Source organism: Vicugna pacos, chromosome 7 (assembly GCF_048564905.1).
Source record: "Vicugna pacos chromosome 7, VicPac4, whole genome shotgun sequence".
NCBI lineage: Eukaryota > Metazoa > Chordata > Mammalia > Artiodactyla > Camelidae > Vicugna > Vicugna pacos.
Window position 1 is genome coordinate 73,391,784 of NC_132993.1, and position 24,970 is coordinate 73,416,753.

General features: G+C 34.9%; 1 protein-coding gene across 2 annotated transcripts in view; it reads left to right on the forward strand.

The window, feature by feature from the left end:
- The window catches only part of MAGI2 (membrane associated guanylate kinase, WW and PDZ domain containing 2), a 1,098,388-nt gene that overhangs the window by 602,504 nt on the left and 470,914 nt on the right, over positions 1-24,970 (forward strand). For both annotated transcript variants that reach the window (XM_072965145.1, XM_072965146.1), the window contains exon 3: positions 2,211-2,330. In XM_072965145.1, coding sequence (XP_072821246.1) covers positions 2,211-2,330 — 120 coding nt within the window. The remainder of the gene's footprint in view (positions 1-2,210; positions 2,331-24,970) is intronic.

Genomic DNA, 24,970 nt, shown 5'->3' on the forward strand with positions numbered 1-24,970 from the left:
AGAGGTTGGAGGTTATAATTAGAAAAACGAAGAGAATGAGAGAATAGGATGGGAGATCAATGTCAAAGATGAGAATTGCAGCACTTTAGACTGTAGGGTAGAACTTCTTCAAGCAACAGTGAGGTAGGTGAGCCCCAAATAGGCAGCCATCATGAAACAGATCAACAGCAACAGGTAACACTGACGCAGCCACAGGGTGTCTGCATCCCTGAGGCAAGAACTGAATCACATTGGCCTGAGGTGCAAATGGAGATGGAAAACCAACCAGTGAGCCACAGTACTTATGGTCCTTTCAAGAGCACAACCCCAAAAGTGTTCTCTAGAATTTGGTGCAGGCAAGTCATTCCAGTCAACTCAGCAGCCCTGGAAATTGCCCTCAAGCTGTAGTCTTATGAGTGCATTACTTCACTGCAAGCAGTTAATTAATCAAAGCATGTAGCTTCTGAAATATGCAGATAAATTAGGAAGGAAAATTGAAACTTTGTTATGTGATTTTTCTTAATGATTAGAGTGTGTTCTAAATAAACAGAAAAACAAATTGATTGCCAAAAACCATGTTAATGTGCTTTTAATTCACAAGGGTTAAGCACATAAAAGTCAGGATATTGAAAGTTACGGTTCTCATAGAAACATTAATTTGACAACATTATGCATACAAGGTGTAGGAGGTTTATATTTTATAAATGAAAGCAGTAGGGAATATTGTAAAATATGGCTCAATTAAACAAAATAAAGTAACAAATTCAGGGGAAAGACATTAAACATAATTATTGAAAAAAATTGTTTTGAAACCCCCAAAGAAGGATTATAAATTTTAATTTTAGAAAATAATGCCTTCAAATCTTAAAAAAAAGTTTTCAATGGAAATTAATCATTTTTACCAAAATCAATCTTCCTAGCACATTGTATTCTGTTATTAGTTTGTGCCTCTCAGTTGTAGTCCAGATTTGATCCTAGTAGACTGAAACGGGAACTGACTGGCTATTTCATGACCTAGTTGATAAAGATTTTGGAGATGGGAAATAAATTTAAGGGTTTGAAATACTCTTTATTTAGTATATAGAGAACATGGAGGATATTTTGCATATGAAGAAACCCACCAATGTACTATTACTTTGCTTAAATATTTGCTTTCTGCATACTTCTGCATACTATTTGCATGTATGCATTATGGAAATTCCAATCTGACCATGCAAAATGTCTTATGTAGGTGGCATAGGAAAAAAAATAAAGAAGAAGAAGACACTTATGACATGTTCAGGGAAATAAGTGTTCCAGAAAGCAAACTCACAGCCTTCAATGTGTCTCTGTTTTGGTTCCCATCTCATAAATTGGAAGACAGATCTGGGAGCCTGAGTTCTCCAGTGGAGCTGTATTGAGCCATAGGCTACTGTTCCTGTCACTCTGGCCACAGAAGCTGTTCACGTTATAGGTGATGCAGGAAATGAGAGTGGGTGGACCCATGCAGTAACCTCTCCGAGTGTGTCACCTCCCAATTCAGTCAGAATTAAAGGCAATAATGAAGGAAAGAAGGAAGAAAGGGAGGAAGGGAAGGAGGAAGACAAGACGGAAAGAAGGAAATTATATTACTATCATTATAACACTAATTCAATTATAATTATTACTCAATTCTAAGTATTATTTACTTATTTAATTTTAAGTAATAATTGGAGGTTTTCTGATCCTTTAAATCCAATGTAAGCTATATTAGTTGGTGCAAAATTAACAAATGGCATCAGCCCACTACCCCCTAAGGAGCAGTCATGAAAATATGAAGATAAACAGACATTTTGCTAACATTTCTATTTTCCATTGTATTTTATGTCACAGCAAAGCAGTATGCAGAACAACAGAGGTCCATTCATGGAAGTGAGATATGTAAATTCCTGAGCTAGCAGACTCCTGGCCCAATAGTCAAGCCACCTCTTCAAAAAGAGCATAATGGTCTGCATTTTTCACTGAAAAATCGATGCAGCCACATTCCATGGCAATGAACTCTTTATAAGCTTGATGAAGAAAAATGCTTTGTATATGTACTTTAATCTTTACCCCCTGCTATTTTCTGTTTCCAAACAAACAGAAGTACAAATGCAAGCTGCCAACTCTTAGGATGTACAAACAAGTGTTACTGAATATTCAGAAGTATGGTGGTATTTCTAAAGTTCAGCAACAAATCAGTCTTTCTTTTGTTTTTAATTTTCCTTATTCAGGCACCACAAGGCCACATAAGGAGGGTGAGGTCCCTGGAGTGGACTATATTTTCATCACTGTTGAAGATTTTATGGAATTGGAGAAAAGTGGTGCTCTTTTAGAAAGTGGGACTTATGAAGGTAAGTACAGCTCTACTGCCGAATTCATTTCTCATTGCATCGCTTTTCTCTCCTTCAGTTGAAATGCATTAGGACACTGGGTTACCAATGTGCTATTGTTTTGGTTTGAGAGCTTCAGTAAGGTCACTTTAGAAGTGTATTTCCTAAAGAAAAGTAAAAATACATCTGGGTTAATATGACTTTTAAGATGCCAAGAGAAATATTTATGTATATATCCACTGAAGTGTCCTTGTGATTGCCTCCTGAGGCTAAGCTGTGATCTTCCAGAGTGATTATCTTCATCTCTAGTAGCATCAAAAGAGCACATGTCTTGACTTCCAGTCCTGTCATTACCTCTGTGTGGTTTTCTGCAGTTACTTCACCTCACTTGTCTTCATTTGCCTCTTATGCAAAATGATGGTGTAGGAAAACACTGATCCACGGATCAACTCCAAAGCTCTACAGTGTCTCCTTGTATACCTGCATAAAGTATGAACAGAGGAAACTAAAACCTTGAATGTGGGAAGTATGTTTCAGTGGAAAGAGCCCTGTAACATAAGCTAGAACCTGCCTCAATTCCAAACCTGACTTTACTACTTACTCAGTATAAATATTAAGTAATCCAGTTAGTAGCTCTGAACTTCAATAGTCTTATGTGTAAAAGGAGAATGATAGCATTGAAAAATACAAATTAATAACAACATGATTCCATTTATATGTTTAAGTAACATCTACATGCATGTAGTTTTTGTATAAAAGGAGAATGATAGCATTGAAAAACACACATAACATGATTTCACTTATGTTTAAGTAATATCTACATGCATGTAGTTTTTGTCTAGTAAAATTATATATCTGTGTATATATAATGAAATTTTAAAACAACATAACTACAAACAGTAGAAAATAATACTTTTATTCCTACTTCACAGTCATTATATGTGTAAACTATATTTATATGTATTAAGTCCAAAGATGAATCAAATTTTACTCGACTACAATTAATAGTGAGTGATAGTAAAGATAAAACTCATAATATATGCATTGCTGCTTAGTGCATTAAATATCAGAGGTCTGTGATCACCAACTGAACTAGGTTTGTTTGCAGTTTGGACCTTCACTTCCTCCTTCATATACTTGTAGATGTCCAGCAGACTATAGTTATTTAAAAACTCAGTATTTTTGAGTTGTAGGAAAAATCTCTTCTTCTACTTTACAATTCAATGACAGTTTAAGCCAAGACATATGACTAAGTTATGGCTCTAGACATTTTTTTAAGTTTAGTGCCAACTTGTTAATCACCCCAGCACACTTAGAGCTGTTCATTGAATAATAAGGCTGATTTACATATATGACTCTGGGAATCAACACTATTGTTTACAGGTACACATTGCGCAGTTTGATAAGTAAGAAACTCTTTTCTCAGGTCACATAACCATCTTAGCGGGACACCTAAGGAGCATTCTTGAATCTTAGGATCTTCAGATTTTCCTACAATTATAGTTGAGAAATGAGTAGAATTGTCACTCTAATAAAATCATTGCTATTCCTTCAGGATTGATCACAAGCTTTAGACTCAGGGCTTCCTGAGTTATTTGTGTTTATAATGTGTTATTCATCAAGGAAACGTACAGAATGCCTTTTCTACTGTTGGAGCTTTCAGAATATACAGAGTAACAATCATGTGCTACTCAACTAGACAAAGAAAGACCTGAGAGCTTTTATATTTGTAAGAATTTCATGATATCAGTCTATCATAAAGTTTCTTTAATAAAATCCCCATTTCTCTATGTTATTTATTACCCTTATGCAGTGTTTGAGCCATTGCTCTCCTTCCTCTTCATTGCTAGAACATTCTCATATCACCTCAGTACTCTTTAGAGCTTTTAGCCAGACTAGAAAACCCATCTCTGATATCTGTGAAGTCACTAAATAAATTAAAAAAAATTGAGTTCCTCTCAGCATTAAGGTCATGGACCAGTAACCTTGTGGAGTCCTTATGACTGACTCCAACCTAAAAATCAGAACAGCAAGGCTGCTAATGCAACTGGAGTTAGGGAGATAGCCCCTGCTTCTGCTTGCCTGTAAATATTTCCCAACTTGGTACGTTTCTTGTCAGATATGGGGAACCCGTGTATTATTTATTAGCAAAGATCAAAGAAATCCTCTATAAAACGTCTAGTTAAGCTGCTCATCATTGAGAAAACTGTTCTTCACCACCCACCTTCAGAACAGGAGACACACACCTGAAAAGTAGTTATGGGGAAGAATATACTCTTTCAAACATTTCTTGTATGTATACACTTTTTCCTCATTGTCAATAATTGTGCTTTTAATTTTGGTGAATAGATGTAGCTAAAATGGAATTTGTCCTTTGATTGGAAATGAGATAGACTGTCTTGAATTGCAATTCTGCCTCTTAGAAATTGGCTCAAAGTCCTTGCTCCAGAAGAAAAATTCTGTTATCACCAGAGGCTGCATGGAAGGCCTTAGTGTGCTTGAGTTACCACCTACAGTTAGTTAGGCCACATGGACCTAGGCAGACTTTGAGCAGATTCTTAAAGGCTTTTTCTGCATCTCCAACCCCCTACCCAGTATGAGCACCTCATTTCTGTTTGCTGTATAACAGCTGCTGAATGGTCTTGAATGTAAATGGCCCAGAGGACTTGGCTTTAAGTAACCTCAAGTAACAGGAAAAACTCCATGAACCTTCATGTTAGAACTGAATGTATAGTTTTCATGTGAAAAATAGACCACAGAGCTCTCTGGATAGATGCCGATAATTCTTTTGAGGTTAAAAGTCACATGCAGGTGTAGATGAGACACAAAGATGTACAATTAAATAAGTAGATTTGAGAAGCTAAAGGTTAAGTACTATATTTAAGTACCTGGAAGGAACGTGCCCTTGGGAACTGTCCAGAGTGCTGAATCATCCAGGTCTCTTAATCAGTGGCTCCTGCCTGACCTACTTCTTCCAGTTGTCCGGAATGTTGTATTCATATTTTCACTGACCATTCACACTAGTTGTCTGCCTCAACCTATGTTCTGAATGTACTCATCAACTAAACCCACGTCCCCTGAGCTGCGCCTGGACTCTGATTTTATTTAATTCATCTCCTGAGATCATCTATGGTCAAGTTTCAGAGCAGCAGTTCTGCTGTGACCTTTGGTATTGTATTTTGCTGTTCTGCTTTTAAACTGAAACAAAGCTATTTTTCTATCTATTGAAGAAACCACTGATCTTAGCTTTGAATGTTTTCTTTAAATTGACATGAGCTCAATTATATTAAAAATTAAATAATGTAAATACCAAATTAAAACAAGCAAATTATTAGGGCATCTAATAGAATATAATTCAGATATGGCACTCAACTTCACCTTAATGCTATGGTTCCTCCTAATCATGGATCCTAATGTATATGGACTTGAGCCAACTGCAAACAACACACCTAGTTTCTTTAAAAAAAATTATTATAAAGATTTTGAAATTGAAGTATTTTCATATCTGTACATAAATTAGTGCTGTTCTTCCTGAGGTAGTACATAAAAACCTCTAAAAATTTAAGTATTTAAGACAAATAATTTTCTAAGAAAATAAGCCAATCTCTCCTATGATAAGAGAAGATAAACAAATTTTGCATAAATCCATTTAATTTTACTGACTAAAGTCAACATCTGCTTTTTTTAAAAAAAAATGACCATGGTGCATTTATTACTAAAATTTTGAATCTCTTTTTCCAATCAAGATAGCATTGGTGACAAAGAGATACTTTCAATGCAAAGAAAAATCATTATTGGCACTGTAAATAGTCTTTAGAAAAACCATTTTCTGTCAGTCCAAGTTTCAACTCACAGATTATTGTTACACTAAAATGTAAAGAATATTTCCTGAAGGGCAGATCAGTGCTTAAATTGATGCTAAGATTGTGGTCATTCCAGGAGACCAAAATGAGATAAAATTTCAATTTTTTTCTTTTTCCCTTATATTCTATTCTAAGATAAATTTTCTACTATGTGAGTAATAACCCCTATAATAGCGGTAGATTCTTAGGACTTGCTGTTAAAGGGGTCCAGCTGTTACTGCATATACAGACTTTAAAATTTTTTTTTCTTTGGATATTTGCTTCTTTTTCTTTCTTTTGGCAATTTTCCTATTGTGGAAGATTCTAAGCCATGCACTTGGGTGTTCATTTTAGGAACACTAAACATTTATACATAAAGCTCACTAAATGTTTATTTGAACAGTAGAAGAAGAACACTTTTGGTGAAGTTTTACACCCCTTTGAGATCTTATAATGCCAGAGTTTTTTTGTAAGTGATTCAATTTGTGTTCAGAGCTATTGACAGTATGAGTTTTGCATGCTGCTTTGCTCCTGTGTAAGGCACTAAGACTGGAAGTGTTATTGTGCGTTGAAATGTGACAGAATTCCCTTTTGGTTTGGGACTTTTATAAATCCAGCCTCTTCCAAAATATGTAATTCAAATGCATATTTCTAAGGACTCTTTTCTCCCAAAAGAGACTAGAAAGTACAAACCAAGTGATTAATTAACTAATTTAATATTACCGTATAAATTAGGACTTAAAAATTAAAGTCAAGGAGAGTGAAATGACTTGTTTGGTATTACCTAAGGTACAATATTAACCAGTTTACTGTTAGTTCTATACGTATTTGTTCAGTGCAGGTGAAAAGAACAGGACCACCCTTTGTTGGAGTATGTCATTAAAGACAATATTCATGGGCGTAAGACTGACTTCTTCAACTCCCTTACAACCTGTAATAATAGTAGATAAAGCTGAGTGTTTCAAAACTGTGATATTCAGGATTCACTTAGTTTCCCTCAAGCATATGTCTTTGATCACAATGATTTTCTAATTCCTGTACACATTCCTAATAACTTTTTATCTGAAACAGACTTCACATGATATAAATATCATGCTCCTCATTTAGTGGGAAGAAAAAAATTCATGACTTTAAAAATTTTATTTATATTTCTCTCCACTACTTCCACAAGCAGAATCTATTCACCTTTGCTGATTGGGTGGATATTTTCAAACCCTCTCTGTTGTTTTTCTGAGTAGACAAAAAATAGATAATAATTTGATAATAAATATTTCATACTGTTTATTATATATTTCTGCAGCTTAGAATATATATTGAGAGATATTTACTGGATCTTACAATTCCATGACTATCAAGGACAGTAAATTTACTTATTCCCTAGGATCAATTCTTTTTTTTCTAACATTTTTTATTGATTTATAATCATTTTATAATGTTGTGTCAAACCTAGGATCAATTCTTGATCAAGTTAATTACAACAGTCTTCTACATGAGAGCTCATGTTTCTCTGAAATAACATCAACATAATGATGATCAGTGGCTCCCTCCCTTAGTCTTAGACATGTAGACCTTCCTAAAGGAGAAGACCTCAGCTGTTCTAAGTGATGCCCTACTGTCCCCTTCCTGTCAAACTTTTTTCAGATACTTGTTTCACACACTAATCATTTGAAAACTATAACCTAACATCCTCCTCTGCAAAAGTCATTTTTGTATGTGAATTTCAAATCTGAAAAATAAAACTTCCTGAGACATTCTTTCCTTATATCTTCCATACTCCTGATCTGAGACAGTGGAGTCTAGAATCTGATCAACCACAGCTTTGTTATTTCTCTTGGAGGGGAATAGAAATCATCAAAAATAGGAAAGCTGTGACCTAATTTTTATTGCTAAATACTTTTTCCAGAACATTGAACTCAGTCTCCAACAAAGTTACAATAGATGTAGATGGTTTTATGAATTGTTTTTATAAACTGCAATTTTCACTCAGACTGTGAACAAAAGCAATGAACAAAAACTCTGAGGCTTCTGTTGATGATGCTGCAAGTAGACAGATATATTGGGTGCTTTGACTGAAAATTAGACAAACTGTGACTGAAGTAATAGTTCTCAAAAATATCCTGCTGCTGTCCCTATGTTTAAAAACAATCCTGTTGTAGAAGATTCATATCATATGAAAGATCTTTCTTATTGAAGACTTGGAATCTCTGGCAATTGTGGAATATTGTTCATAGCATGAGGTTAAAATTTAATATGCCAAAACACTCAGTCCTTCCTAATATGATCTGTTAGATCTGTTGTAGGCTGTATATGTATGTATGCAACAACCAGATAAAATTAGGACCAAGTGGTCAACATATCTTGTCTACATGGGACTATTTCTGTAAGAGTTAATTCTTAAAGGCTCTAAATATATGAATTTTTAGAAACTAATAAAAGTACACATTGATACTAGTCATTAGTTAGAACAGAATGGGAAGTTTTACTTATACTATCTTCAGCCTATTTATATTAGCTATGCTAGCCTCCTTTCTGTTCCTCAGACAGCAAGCATATTCTCATCCACCTGGGATCTTGAATTTGTCATTTCTTTTTCCTACACTACTTATCTTCCAAATGACTACATGTTCCTTTTTCTTATTTCAAGATACTCATCTAAGAGTCTTCAGGAAACTCTTACCTAGCAACCTTATCCAAAATAACACCTGCTGACATTCTTCATTCCTTTTCTCTGATTTTATTTAATTTGTTGTACTAACTATAACTGGAAACATAGTCTGTGTCCATTTATTTATTTGATTATTTTCAGTATCCACCCAGTCAAATGTAAACTTCAAGAGGTCAGATAATCTGTTTGGATCACTGCTAATTCTTGAGCTTGAAATGGTCTCTGGCACCTAAGAAGCACTCAGTGAATGTAAGTTGAATGAATGCCTAGGTTCCTTCGTCAAACCTAATGGTGGGAACCTCTTAATCCCTACCTAGTTGCTCATATACACTTGAGACCATGGAACACATCCACTTCCTAATTCAGAATGCTCTAAGTCAGTAGCTTGGAGCTGCAGCATCAATTTGGCTTCAGAATGCCCTAGATTAAGCTTGTATCATAAGTGTAAATGTTTTGTTCTCATGCGTCCCTTTTCTGAGTTCCCTTACCCATTTCTCTCTCAGTATCCTACAAACCATAATACTTTCTCCAGGATATAGTTCTTATCTTCCTATGCCCATTCCTCAGCCTGGTTTTCACTACAGTAATTCACTACAGTAATGCACTGTGTCACATTACCCAAACTCTAAGCCTAGTAAACTTGGTGAACGAATCCTGTCTCCCACTAACCCCAGTCCCCCAAACATACATTTTCAAGTTCTATTTTTGTACCACCTAAACACTCCTTAAATTAATGGTACTTACCCTGTCCTATAACCTGTCTTTGGTCACGCTTTCTTTCTTTTCCAAAAATTTTACAAAGACTTTCTTGATCGCAAAGACTTTCAAGTCAGTGAAGAGTTGGAGAACAGAAGTAGTAAGACCAAACCTATAGGAGAGGTAGAAAGGTCCTGAGATAAATTGAAAAACATGCAGATTCACAAAGTTACTTTAAAACAAAGGAACTAGTATGCACATTCTCTCAATAAAGAAATGTAAAGGCATTCTAATTAACATGGACATATGGTACTTGGAATTTATTAGACATTTCAGTAACGTTTTCTGGCTGGTTTTTAAAAAATATAAGGGATCATGAGTTTGTTTATTATTCTTTTATTCTTAGGAGTTTAATGAAAAGGAAATGAAAATAAAATTTTATTCCATTATTAATTATACACTGCTAGTAAGATTTCTACTCCCACTTCACCTTTCTCTCTCTCTCTCTCTCTTTTCTCTCTCTTTCTACATTAGGGTGGCTTTAAATTTTTTTATAATATGTGAAAGTTTGATTCATTTCACTAAGCATTTAATGAGTAAAAATGATAAATCTGAAAATTTTTTATTTTAAATTTGAATACTAGTGGTAACTCAGATACCTAACACAACATCTTTATGTTGTTATAGTCAAGTCAATAATCAAAAAAGTTTTAAACAATACATAGGAAGCTCAGCCTGAGAGGAACCTAATGATGATGGGTAAATAAAACCCATCTTGGTTTAAATTTTTCCAATGAGTTTTCTTTCTTTTTCTCCCCTACCTTCATGCCATACCTGAGGATACAGCAGGGGGTGTGCATTTGGCTAGAGGAACCTGTCCTGTAGCACTGTGATCTGATATTGGAGGGTGCTATTTCCCAGAAGGATCTGTTCCCTCTGGTGTAGCCCAAGAACAGAAAGGTTTCTCTAGGTCAGGTCCCTAGTGATCATTCCCAGAAGGATTAGATACTTCTGACTTCTGCTCCCCCTCTCTGAGGGTTAGAGTAAATTGTCTCATAAAACTTTCAGAGAAAAATCTTATGATGTAGCCATCTGGTTTTCTTGGAGATGAAGCAAGTATTATTATACTTGGAGTGAAGTATAACCCATTGCAACAAGGTCATTTCTTATCATTTCTTCCTTCACGTATGTCCAGGAATATTCATTTTCAAATAATATTTGCAGATTTTGTAACGGTAGCTACTTCTGCCCTTCCTCTCTTATCCTCTCTCAATAAGAGTCTCATTTGTGGTAAAATGTGGCAGCAACTTAGAAGAAGATGCATGCAGTGGTTTATGTAAGGGAGGGAAAGGAGAAGATGGAGACATCTGGAGCAGGCACACTGACAATTGACAGTGATTGAGGATGGGAAAAAGTACAAAAAATGTACAGGAGAAATTTTAAAAGCAGAGTGACCTAGGGTCATTTATTACAGAGAGAGCACTCAGCAGTCTCCCAAACGACAGCAGAGTATTGTAGCCCAGCACAGCTATTGATTTTCCTAATAATGACCCTGAGCTATGCAGAAAAGGTTAAGTTATGTGCAGAAAGGTAATATTTGAGAAATATTTCCTTCAAAGTTGATTAAAATTTAAAGTTTGAACTTCTAAAGGAAAAGACTAGAATATTCACCTAAATAGAATACCACATTCCCTGAAAATGCCAAGCAAATGGTTGCATATCTTGGTATAAAATATTTTAACTATCTTCTGCCCAGAAGCAACTTATAATATGCCTTCAAATTTATATTTAAGTTAATGCTTGATTAAATTATTGATAATTAATTTATGAGTACATTCTTTAAATGCAAACAGATTTGATGGTCCTATATGCCCCAGATGTTCTAAGCATATATAAGTATACTTAAGAAAAACAACTGGATTGTAATGAAATTGGAAACTACATGTTCTTTGGCCCCAATAATGTTTGTCATTTTTTAATATGTTAGATTTAAAATGAATCTATAAAACTATTGGTGCATTACCAAATTGTTAAAAATTAATGTATTAATAAAATGCACATGTACAAGTTTATTCACTTTCTTTTATCTTAACATACTAGTTTGTAGAATTTTTTCACTTTTCAAGACACTCACCTATCCCCCAAGAATCTTAAGGAGTGGCAGCTGCAGGCAACTTTCTCAAAGCCTAATTGGGGAGAAAATAATACATTATTATCCTGGTTTATTTTCATGAAAAGTTCACATTCAGAGAGTATTGTATATACTTATCTCAGAAGCAAAGCATATTCACCAGAAGTTAAAGGTATTTTACACCGGGAAATTTCTTGCAACATTATATTATTTTACCTTCGTGTTCTTGGTCCTGCCTTTGCACTAACCTTCATTTTAGAACTCTTCTTGCTTGTTTTCTGTTTAATAGTTAGCTCCTGTCATATTTTTATTCCCTCACATTTTAGATTTTCTTTTTACTGATCTTTGAAGGGTTTTGTTTCTCAATGACATTATTCTCTTTCTTTATTCTTGCTGTGTTTATCCTTTGATTTCTCCTGAAATTTGAGAACCTTACATGGATACTCCACTATATTCCTACTTATGTCCTAAAGAATTTCCCCTTTTGGGATATGCTACATTTTACACTTCAAATGGATTTATTCCTTGGTTCTGGCTCTTACATTTCAATTCTCCTTTTTTTTTTTTTAACTTGTATAGCTTTAAGGAACAGCAATGAGAATAATGGAGGTGATATTTATAAGTGTTCCCACAAGGCAATGGCTTGTTGTTGAATAGAGCAGAAATTTAACTAAATGACTTCTCTGTCCTGTGTAAGAAGCAACCTGTGTTAGAAACGGGCATGTTCTTGGGAGTTTTGTTCGAACACAAGTTATATGGTTTGGCATGGTATACGTTCAAAAACTAATATAATTTGCCTCAATTCACCACGCTTCCATGTTATTTAATATACCCAGTGGTATATTGGAATCTGCCTTCTTGGCAAATGGGTCTTCCATACTTAATATTTACTTGAATGAAATGAATTATTTCAATTGATATTTTATCTCATTTTCTCTTTATCATTTAATAAATTATGTCATATCCCTGTAGTTTAGAAGATATAACATTTTATTCTTTTTATTATTCTTTCATCTTCAAATTCTTATCCCTTTACCTGGGCAGGCCTTCATTGGAGTAATTAACAGGCTATTGGGGGGAATAAAAATGTTTGTCTCTGAGTATATGATGATACTGAGCTAACAGAGGAAGAGATTTTTATTTATTCCTTTTTTCTTATTTTATTCTTTAATGTAAAATTTTTACTTAATTTACAAACCATCCCCTATGAATATTCATTCTTATCTCAGCTAATCACATCCCATGTATTTTTATTGATTATTATTTTCCATTCTTGGATATCCTTACAATTATCATTGATTTAATTCTACTATATATAATTTGAAACCACTGTTGCTTCTTGGTAGACTCCAGTTACTTATTAACATAATTGGATGCAAAATATTATTTAATAGAATTGTTTATATTCCTCCAACATGGATTTGCAGTAACTTAAAAAGTAGTTTTGTTTATATGTTTCATTTAAATTTTACCTGACCCATCTACTAATGAAAAAATGAATCCTCATAGCATCTATTTTTCAGAAACAATATTAAGAGTAGAAATCATAGGAGAGTAGAGATGCATTCCCAAGAGTGAGTGAAAGTAGATCACAGCTGCCTCAAAATAACAGAATATTGATCAAGACCTTGTCAAAGGTAACAAAATACATTAAATATGAACATGAAAATATTGAGACAGCAAGTTGAGAAGATAGAATCTGGTTTATAAAGGGAAGCTCCTGGGGGAAGGGAACTGTCGAGTTGCTAGAGGGAGATTTGACTTTGACAGGCCTCACTAAGGCAGAGTGGATTTAAGTCCTAGAACAGTCATGTGCAATTTTGTTGTCCTAGTAATCTACTTTCAAGTACAGGAATTATTGGCAGTGCACTTGAAGAAATTAAGTAGACCTATAATACTGCAATGTTCAGAACTGGGTGACTGTTTGATGGAGTTGCTTGCATCCCAGGCTGCACTTGTGTGTTCTAGAAAGTTGTGCTTTCTTTGGTGTCAGCTAAACCATACTGCCATGTCCATCACACTTTCTAAGAAAAAAACAGTGGAACAAAATCTGTCTCATTTGCAGCAAAAAGTAAGTTCTAAAGATGTACTAAAATGCAGAGGATAGCCAGTGAAGTGTTTCAGTGCTCCAAGGAAACAAGGTGTTGGTAGGGAATGCCTGTGGCCTAGAGGAAGCTAAGAATTATTTGTTCGAGTATGTAATTGCGGCCTAGGAATTGCAAGGCCAAGTGCTAGTCTTGAATTTGTCTTGAACTTGGTGTTGGAACTTTACTGAGAGGGCTGTAGGAGACCATGAGCACTATGTTTAAATGACTGATGAGTGGGGCATAATAGAGGAATGAGACTTGCTCTGTGTGATCTTAAAGAGTGCAATTAGGACAAATAATAGATAAAGAGACAAAGATTATGGTATGATATAAAGAAATGTTATCTAATAGCCAAAGCTGATGAAATAATAAACCAAATGTGTTGGTAAATGGCTGCTGGGATTGCCGGTGTAGGCTAAGCGTGCTCTTGGTAGGGTTGTCTACACGGGATACACAAATGGATAAACATTTGGACTGAAACAACTACAACATCAAAAGATCAAAAACAATACCAGATGTCGTGATTAATTTATGTGTCAACTTTACTGGGCCTTGGGATGCCCAGCTATCTGGTGAAACATTGTTTCTGGGCATGTCTACAAGTGTGTTCTAGAATAGATGAGCATTTAAATCAGTGAATTCAGTAAAGCATATGGCCCTCCCCAATGTGGATGGGCATTAACCAATATATTGAGAGCTTGAGTAGAACAAAAAGGTGAAAGAAGGTTGAATGTCTCTCTGCCTGAGTGAGCTGGGACATCCTACTGCTTGGTGCTCCTGGTTTTCAGGCCTATATATCCTATTTGTTCTGTCTCTGGAGAACCTTGACTCATACACTAGCCTTCATGCTTTGCATACACTAGCCATAATTTTCACAGTGTTTCTTCCATGAAAGTATTATTTTAATCCCTCTTAGGAGGAGAAATCTGAAGTTCAAAGATGTTTAGTGACTTGTATGAAGTCTCTCAGGTAGGTGGCAAAATTGAAATTGCTTACATCCTTCTTTGACACAAAGTCTGTGCTTGGAGGAACACTTTCCCATTGGGAAGGTATTCAGTCAATGTAAGGCCTAATTTTACCCTTACTTCCCTTTCCACAACTGGATGACTGGCTCCAAGTCTCTACTGCTCTAGCTGTGCCTCTGTGACCACAGGTTCCTTCCGACTATAATATCCCATCATTCTAAACCAGTGTTTCCTTAAGTGTGTCGAAAACACAGGAGAGTGCAATTCAACCCCACCCACAAACAGGGAGAAAACATTCTGAGATTTTAAAAATTTGAACATATAGGATACTGCCTACCATATTCTCCTAGGATATTGTTACGTGTATATCATATTACAAATTTGCATTTTGAATTGTTTTGAGAAGTCCTGCAGAAAGAAACCTGTTTAAATTTGTATTTCTGGCATTTTTCAAACTTGTTAGACCTTGGAACTGATTGTCATGGAACTTCAGTAAGTCGTCCCCGGTATCTATGTTCTGGAGCATATATTTGAATACAGTGAGCTCCTTCAACCCTCCAGGTCTCCATTGTGTTCCTTGAAAGTAAAGTGATTGAGCTGGATCACTTTAAGAGTTTTGCCAGCCTGCAAGGTATAGTACTGATATTCTGTCCACACAGCCATTCTGCCCCGACTAGTCACTAGGACTCAGTCTCCAGAGACCTGATCAAGTCAGCTTGTCCTCCCTCAAAGCCAGTAAGGACAAGTATGGCTTCTGTACCCATGTCAAGTACTATACACCTGCTGTGATTTCAGAACATTTCTTAAATTGCTCTTTGCATAATTTTAGTTGCCTAATTTTCCTTTAATCAAATATATGTACATATATGTGTATATATCTATTTATATATATATATCAGTATTTTATTATGTTATTGTATAAATCAACATAGACATGCCAGGGATTAAAGAAGGTTAAATTGGAAGCTTTAAATGAGACACTAAGATATAATAGCATTAATAATAATAATAATAATAATAATAATAATAATGAAAATAGCAATAAGAAATCTTTGCTATGTATTAGACTCTATTCAAAGATTTATAGATAGATACAGCTATAGATGTAGATGTAGATAAATAGATAGAGAGATATATAGATTATCACTTAATCCTCACAAAAATTTATAAAGTAGATACCATATTATTACCCCCATTATGTAGATTAAGACCCTGAAGCCCAGGAAGGTAAAGTAACTGGATCCAAAGCTAGTAAGTGGCAGGGAGCTGGCATGAAAGGGTAGAAGTGTGTGAAATGAGGAGGAAGAGTTTGTGAAGAGGACTGATTTGGGGAAAGTTATTCTTTAACTCTACCTCCACTAAAGTGGAGGGAATGTAGAGTAATTACCCCTTTACCTCAGGTCAAGAGAGAGTCTTAATTTGTGTCCCCAGCAATTTAGAAGACCCAGTAGACCCTGGTATCTGTATTGAGCCTAAGAAATTGAAAGGCTATGCATCCAAATTGGAAAGGAAGAAGTAAAATTGCCCCTCTTTAGAGACAACATGTTATTTTTTTAATAGAAGTGTATGTAGTTGATTTACAATATTGTGTTAGTTTCAGGTGTACAGCATAATGATTCAGTATTTTTGCAGATCATATTTCATGATAGGTTATTATAAGATAATGGGTATAATTCCTTGTGCTATATAGTATATCCTGTTGTTTATCTATCTTATATATAATAGTTTATATCTGCTAATCCCATACCCCTTATTTGTCGCTCCCTCCATCCCTCTCCCCTTTGGAAACCACAAGTTTGTTTTCTGTATCCATGGGTCTGTTTCTGTTTGGGGTACACATTCATTTATAATGTTTTTTAGATTCTACATATAAATGATACCATATAGTATTTTAGACAACATATTATCCTATATATATAAACTCTAAAGTCTCCATGAAAAGCTGTTAGAATTAATAATGAATTCAGTAAAGTTGCAGGATACAAATCAACATTAAAAAATCAGTTTTGTTTTTATACATTGACAACAAACTATCTGAAAGGGAAATTAGGAAAAGAATTTCCTTTACAATAGCACTTAGGAATAAACTTAACTAAGAAAGTGAAAGACTAGTATATGGTAACTACAAAATATTGATGAAAAAATTTAAAGGCATGCAAACAAATGGAAAGACATTCTGTGTTCATGGATTGGAAGATTTAATATTGTTAAACATCCTTACTACTCAAAGTGATCTACAAACTCAGAGCAAACCTTATCAAAATCCCAATAATATTTTTTTACAGAAATAGAAAAAAAAAATTTTATAATTCTCATGAAACCGTAAAAGACCACAAATAGCCAAACCAATTCTGAGAAAGAACAAAGCTGGAGGCATCACACTCCCTGATTTCAAAATACATTAAAAAGTTAAAAGAATCAAACAGCATGGTACTGGCATGAAGACAGACATATAGACTGATGGATCTGAATAAAGAGCCGAGAAATAAATCTACACATATACAGCTAATTGATGCTAGACAAAGGTGCCAAGAACTTACAAAGGGTAAAAGATGGTTTCTTTAACAAAAGGTGCTGGAAAACTGGATATCCACATGCAAAAGAAGGTTGTTTTTCTTAGGCACAAAAAGCAGTTCAAAATGTATTAAAAAATTAAATGTAAGATTGAAACCATAAAACTGTTAGAAGAAAACATAGGGGGAAAGCTTCATGACATTTTTCTTGGCAATGATTTCATTAATGACATCAAAAGCCCAGACAGCAAAAACAAAAACAAGTGAGACTACATCAAACTAAAAACCTACACAGCAAGGGAAATCATCAACAGAGTGAAAAGGGGTGGGAAGGGATAAATTTGAGAGTTTGAGATTTGCAAATTTTAGCCACTATATATAAAAATAGATTAAAAAAACAAGTTTCTTCTGTATAGCACAGGGAAATATATTCAATATCTTGTAATAACCTTTAATGAAAAAGAGTATGAAAATGAGTATATGTATATGGGACATTGTGCTGTACACCACAAACTGACACATTGTAACTGACTATACTTCAGTTAAAAAAAAAGTGAAAAGGCAATCTACTGAATGGGAAAAAATATTTTCAAATTATATATCTGATAAGGGGCTAATATCTAAAATATAAAGAATTCATACAACCTAATAGCAAAAAATGATTTAAAAATGGGTAAATCTGAATAGACATTTTTCCAAAGAGGACCTAACAGATGGCCATCAGGTACATGAAAAGATGCTCAACATCATTAATCATCAGGAAAATGCAAATCAAATCCATATGAGATATAATCTCATACCTATTAGAATGGCTATTATCAAAAAGACAAGAAATAACAAATGTTGACAAGGCTGTGCTGGAAAGGGAACTCTCATGCTCCACTGATGGGAATTGCAGCCACTATGGAAAATAGAATGGAGTTTCCTCAAAAATTTCGAAATAAACCTGCCATGTGATCCAGCAGTTTTACTTCTGGGTATTTATCTGAGGAAAACAAAAGCATTAACTTGAAAAGATATCTGCACCCCATGTTTTTGCACCATTACTTACCATAGGCAAAATATATGGAAACAACCTAAGTGTCCACTGATGGAAGAATGGATAAGGAAATTGAGATACACACACAGACACAGAGGAATACTATCCAGGTATGAAAAATAATGAAACCTTGGCCATCTGCAGCAATGTGGATGGAACTAGAGGGCATTACACTAAGTGAAATACATCAGACAGACAAAGACAAATATTACAGGAGCTCTTTAATATGTGGGATATTTTCAGAAAATGAAAATATAAAACAAAACCAAAAACAACCAGCTTATAGATACAGAGAACAGATTGGTGGTTGCCAGAGGCTGAGGTGGAGGGTGGGATTAAACGGCTAAAGAAGTCAAAAGGTAAAAAGAAAAAAAATTAATATGGTGAGCCTTAATTATTTTTGGAACACAGGAAATAAGAAAAGGAAAGAGAACAAGGTTTTATTGACAATCGAGTTCTATTGTAATCATCTGTTTATATGTCTTTCCAATAGTACTTTAAGCACTTTGATACAAGGAGAGTTTCTTATTTATATTTATAGGCCTAGACCCACAGTACCTGGCACACAGTAGTCAATAAATAGCTATTGGAAGGGGGAGAAAAAGAGTTATTCACCAAAATATAAAAGGAACTCCTACAACTTAAGAGAAACAAAAACCCCAAAAGCTAATAACTCAATTGAAAAATGGATTATGGACTTAAATAGACATTTCTCCAGCAGGTATATGAAAAAATGCTAAATGTCACTAATCATCAGGGATATGTTTGATTATTAACGAATGGCATATATGGTATCATGTTCATACAGAAGAAATTTAATACAAAGCAAGAACTATGTTACGTATCTCTGACTTCTGACAACTACTAGCACTGCCAGCTTCCGAAGCTGGATGCTACCACTGGACCACTACCACTGGGCACTAGATAACATTCTCAACTCTTTCTGCTTCTTTAGGTCACTTCCCTCTAGGTTCAAAGTCCTATGCAAGAGGTTAGGCTGCATAACTGCACTGTAGCTGCCGGTGTTCAGGGTGTTATTTATTTATTTTTCATACCTCTGCAGTGTGAGTGCTCACTCAGTGGTGAATTTCTTAAGCAAAGAAACTGTTAAAACCCTAGACAAAGAGTAATGTTCTGCCTATGTCCAGTATTATAAGCAGAGGTACTTGATGAAGGGCAAATGTTTTTGCAGGAGGTATGTTCAAAAAGCAATGGCATTAGAGTTAGTACTGTTAATAAAATTCCATTGGTATCCAGGGATTACCAGACCTTAGAAAATTTGTGCTACATTTACAAAAGTATAAAAGGATGGGGAAGGGAGTAACAGTTTAAAATTAGAAATAGTCAAATCTTTTTTTGATAGAAGAAATAGCCCACATATGTGAAAAACGGATGCAGAGAAAGCAGAAAATGTGCAGGAAATTATGGGAGGGGTATGTTAAGCAGAATACAAGGGCATGTAAACTGCAAGACAAGGGGAAATTTTATAGAGCAGTCATTTTAACTATATTTTAAAACTTTATTGATGCCATAAAATCCAAACACTATAAACTCAGATTCTTTGTTAAAAGTAGGCCATCACATGCAAACATAAATTGAACTTGGATGTAAAAGAGAAACCAGAGGTAAACTAGTATACTGTTTTATAGAATGTTTGCACAAATAACATTTTAGAAAACATTTCAAAACTAGCACACAGTGAAAAACATTTAAGAGAAAACAGTGCAGACATTAGACTATTATATATATGAAATATTATATACACACACACACACACATATATAAACTCTCTCTCTGTCCCTCTTTCACCTTCTCCCTCTCTTCCTGGTTCTCCTCTCTGCTTACAATCTTTAACTATTCTGTATTGCTCACCTTTGCTTACACTTACTGCTCTGCCTGGCCTCACAAAATTGTTTAGTCACAATTTTTTTTCTTAATCTGCACATACACCAGTTAACTTGCCTACTCTTAAATCTGTAGCCCCAACTCAGACCTAGTTCCTGGTTTAAACCTATATACAGCCTCCATCCGTATTGTCCTTTAAAAAATCATTAACTAAAATTCTCCTAAATTGAACACACTATATCCTAAAAACTTCTGTCCATTTAGTAGTCCCAATATCAGTAAATATTATAGCTATTAACACAGTCCCTGTCATCCTGATTCCCCACAACATTCAAATAATCATCATATTCTTCCAATTCTAAACCCTAAACAATGTCTTCTTAATGTGTCCACTCTGGTCTATTCCCAGTGTCCCTGCTCATATTCTCACCATGTCAGAGAACAAACAGCAAAAGTGTCTTTACTGGTTTTCCTTTCTTGGTGTTAGAATAATCTTAAACCCAAATCTAATTATGTTACTTCTCTGCTCAAGTAGCTTCCACCAACTTTTCCATAAAATTCTTTTTAATAACGTAGAATAATATGGCCCCCTCACTCCTGGCAGTCTCATCCCCCTCTCTTTCACTGAGTACTCCCAGAGAATGCAAATTCCTTGAAGTTGCCCTAAAATATTTCATTCGTACGCACCAACATGCCTTTGTGCTTATTGACTTCCCTCTGCTCTCCTTCAGGATCTGCCTGGTGAAATTCTACTTCTCTCCAGACAGACTTCAGTATACTGTGTGTCTGTTCAGACATGTAGTCTTCATCATAGTAATTACAAAGTTATAATATTTTTGTTGCCATTTTTTGCCCCTCCACCAGACTTTTAAACCCCAAGTACAGTTAATAGGATACGGTAGATATTCCATGAATCTTGCTACATAAAATGGTTAGATTAAAGAATATTTCACTATGCAGTTTTACATGTTAACCAATGTTAGGTCCATGTAATCTCTGTCAAGGATCATGTTCCAGTGTTCATATCTCAGTGCGTATTTATCCATCCACTTGCCTAAATTAGAATGCTAACAGTCACTCGTGACATATACTTCTCTTTCACCTCCAGATCCATTCTGTCACCAAGGCATCAGCATTACTTTCTAAATATCATTTGTACCCTTCCATTTCTCCTCAGTTCTAACATTACCATCAACCTTGTTTAAGATGCATTATTTCTTCCTGGATTGCTGCAATGTCTCCCAAATAGCTTATTTACATACAGTTTGGACTCTCTTCACTTTAGTTTTCATATTGTGTCCAAAGTTATCTTTTCAAAATGCAAATCCAGCCCCGCTTCTCCTCCCCTGTCACCCTCTCCCTCCTACCACACATACATAAAAAAATCCATGGATCCATGGCTTGGTTTTGCTCTTGAGAATAAGAGGAATAAGAAGTTGGAGACTATATGATTTTCCATCATTGGGAGTATAGATACATAAAATGTCATGGAGATACACGAAGTATTATGTAACAGTTAGAAGCAGCAAATGTACTAATAACATGAATGTTTCTTTTTTTGGTGGGGAGGGGAAGAGGTAGTTAGGTTTGTTTATTTATTTTTGCAGGAGGTCCTGAGGATTGAACCCAGGATCTTGTACATGCCAAGCATGCACTCTACCACTGAGCTGTACCCTCCTCCCCACCCCAATGAATGGTTCTTAAGAATATGGTTCTAAATAGAAAAAAGAAGAAGAAGAAGAAACTAAATAAAATCTATTAGCACAATGCCATTTACATGAATTTAAATGTATTCGTACAAAATAACAATATCAGCAAAGATATATTCAAACACAGAGGTGTTTCTTATACTTCCTGCTCCCACTCCCTGCATTATTTTTCCCCTTATCACTTAACATATAACGAATTTTTGTCTTAGTTATTTCTGTCATTATTTCTCTGTCTTCCTTATTATAAATGTAAGCCCCATAAGGGATTTAAGTCTATTTGGTTCACTGCTATTCTCCCAATTCCTAGAATGGTGTATGGCACATACAAGCTGCTCAATAAGTATTTAGTCTAGTGAATGAATTTTCATCCAGTACATTAGAATATTTGCTCCTGGTGTATGTGTGGGACAATGGGATTCAGTATAAAGATAAAAGGCAATACATTAATAACTAAACAAATCAACAATAAAGGAGAGACCAAAATACTAAGGCACGATCTCCAAACCCTTCAGGTTCTAGTTTGCATCCATCTCTGGAGCATCATCTTTTCCAGTGCTCTCCTTGCCCATCAGTATATTTATTTCAGACACCTGCTCTCAATTCTTGAAATGCACCTTGTTTCTTGACACCTCAGGATCATTATGCCTATTGTTCTGTTTGTCTAAAGAATTTTTCCTATCCATACTCCCCTCTCCCCAGTAGTTCTTTGCCTCGTTAAATCCTACTCGTTCTCTAGACGTCAGCTCAAGGATAACTTCTTATGAAACCTTTCCTGACCCCTTTAGTCTGTAATGCTGCCATGGAAATTCTGTAATTAATCCTATTTCTTCTGGATATCTATATGTCTACTTATCAAATGTAATTATATGTTTAATTTTATGCTATTTTATTAGTTCCAATCTACCCCACCAGTCTATAAGCTCCACAAGGTCAAGGACTATTTCTGATTTTGATCGTTACGGTAGTTCTGGTGTCTAACACACTACCTGGCATAGAGTAGATAGTCAACAATTATTAGCTATTTAAATGAATGAGTCTCTTTTTATATATTTCTTTGTAGCCTTTATGAAAATAGAAATGTTATGTGCCAGAATTTTCCAAAATCAAAAAAACCTCATTTTTAAAAACATTTTTACTGCACTTCAAAGTCACTCTTCTTTCAAAATGGCCTTCATGTTTGTCTCATTGTCTCATCAGAAATGACATCAAGATCACCAGCCTAGATAAATGACCCCAGAAGAGTCATCAAACAAGCTCATCTTTTTAAATTAAGAGGAACTGATATTAGAGCATCTCTTATCATTACTTGTGCCTTTTAGGAAAATACTTAAGTTAATTATGGACAGAAAAATTATTTTTTTTTTCGCCTTTGAGCCAGATCCTATGCCTTGTTGAGCTCAAAGTTTTGTAAAACATTTAGTGCTTTTCATTATCGGTTTTCTTGGCACTCCTCAGTGTTTCTGTCACTTTAATTGGAAAAAATACAGAAGGTCTTTGATGACTAAACGAATGAGTCCCTACACCTAGCAACCAATGCCTGGAATTGCTTATCGTGAAAGGAGCTGGCTTTTCAAAGTCAGGGAGCTAAAGCTTTGATCAGATTGCTCTTAAAATCATCATTAACTTTCCCCCTTCTTATAATTCTTATTAAATCAATTAACTGCAATTCCTTTTCTAAAGCTGAAAGCAGAGAATAAATGGAACTTCATGGACAAAATCTATGTGATAATGAGTTTCCTTTTTAAAATGATGTTCCTAACCTATGTGTAGGTTTATTTTTTCTAGTGTTGTATTTGATAGAAAAGGTTTTATCTGTCTGAATGATCAAAATAAGCAGAGAAAAAACCATCTTGTGGGGAGATATTTTCCCCCAGTTCACATAATCATAGGCATGGCTCTTTGCTAATGTGGCTCATCTCACTTATGTCACTCTGCCTGCACTTCCCATCCCTTTCCTTTGTTTTATGCTTGTGAATATGCTCTTAGATTTAAACAAAAGTGCCCTTAGATAAACGAACAAAGTGTTTTCACTCAGTTTTGAGTGTGAAGGCTAAATCAAATGTTCACAAAAACTTGGCTTCAAAATATCCAAGATAAGAAATTTTCCAAAAGGAGAGAAAAAAAAGGTATTTAATTTTCTGGGAATTATAATGTATGGAGAGGAGGGAATGAGAAAAGAAATAGTTGTATTTTTCCAGAGTTTGGGTTACAAAGCTGAAATACAATAGAGTTACCTTTCAAGTTCTTAATACAGTTGGGCAGGGTGACTCTTTGTAGCTTTGAATTGTGGGCCAGATTCTACTATGATTCCTTGTGTTCAAAGCTAAGAGATTCAGCTAAGTGGGCAATTTGGCTTGCCTGCCTCATCATTACAAGGAGAAGGAAGCTTTTGTACTGTGTGTGGATGGGAACAAACCCAAATGATGCACAAATGATCCAAGCTTAATATTTTCTGTTTGTATCAATTCTTTTTGTTTCCCTAACGTAAATTTTTCAAAGTCTGTTACTGTGTCTCGCAGGTTCCCTTGCAAAATATAAAGATTTGGACTTCTTTGCTTTGAAAAATTGAAGTTTGGGAATGTATTTTTTGGGGGTGGGGGTGGATATCATTGCCAAAACATTCAATGATTAAAATAAAATTTTAAGAAGTTGAAATTACTTTAGCTTCCAGTAGGGATGCAAAATTTTAATACCTCTTAAAGATGCTCATAAATACTAAAAGAGCACAGGATGTTTGCAATATCTCAAAGTAATAGACCAAAACTTCCTGAGATGAGGTAGACAGGATTTCTAAGACCTTTGAGTAAAATGTATAACATGCTGGTTCTCCGCAAGTGATTTCAGAAAGTATGCCAAGAATATTCTTGTGAAAAAAGATTATTAAGAATGATTGCCAAAAAAAAAGACAAATTAATTTGTTTACAAAACAGAAACAGACTCACAGACAGAAAACAAATTTATGGTTACCAGGGGGGAAAGGGGGTGGGAAGGGATTAATTGGTAGTTTGAGATTTGCAGATACTAACTAATATATATATAATAGATAAACAACAAGTTCATACTCTATAGCACAAAGAACTATGTTCAATATCTTGCACTAACTTATGATGAAAAAGAATATGAAAATGAATATGTGTATGTTCATGTATGACTGAAGCATTTTGCTGTA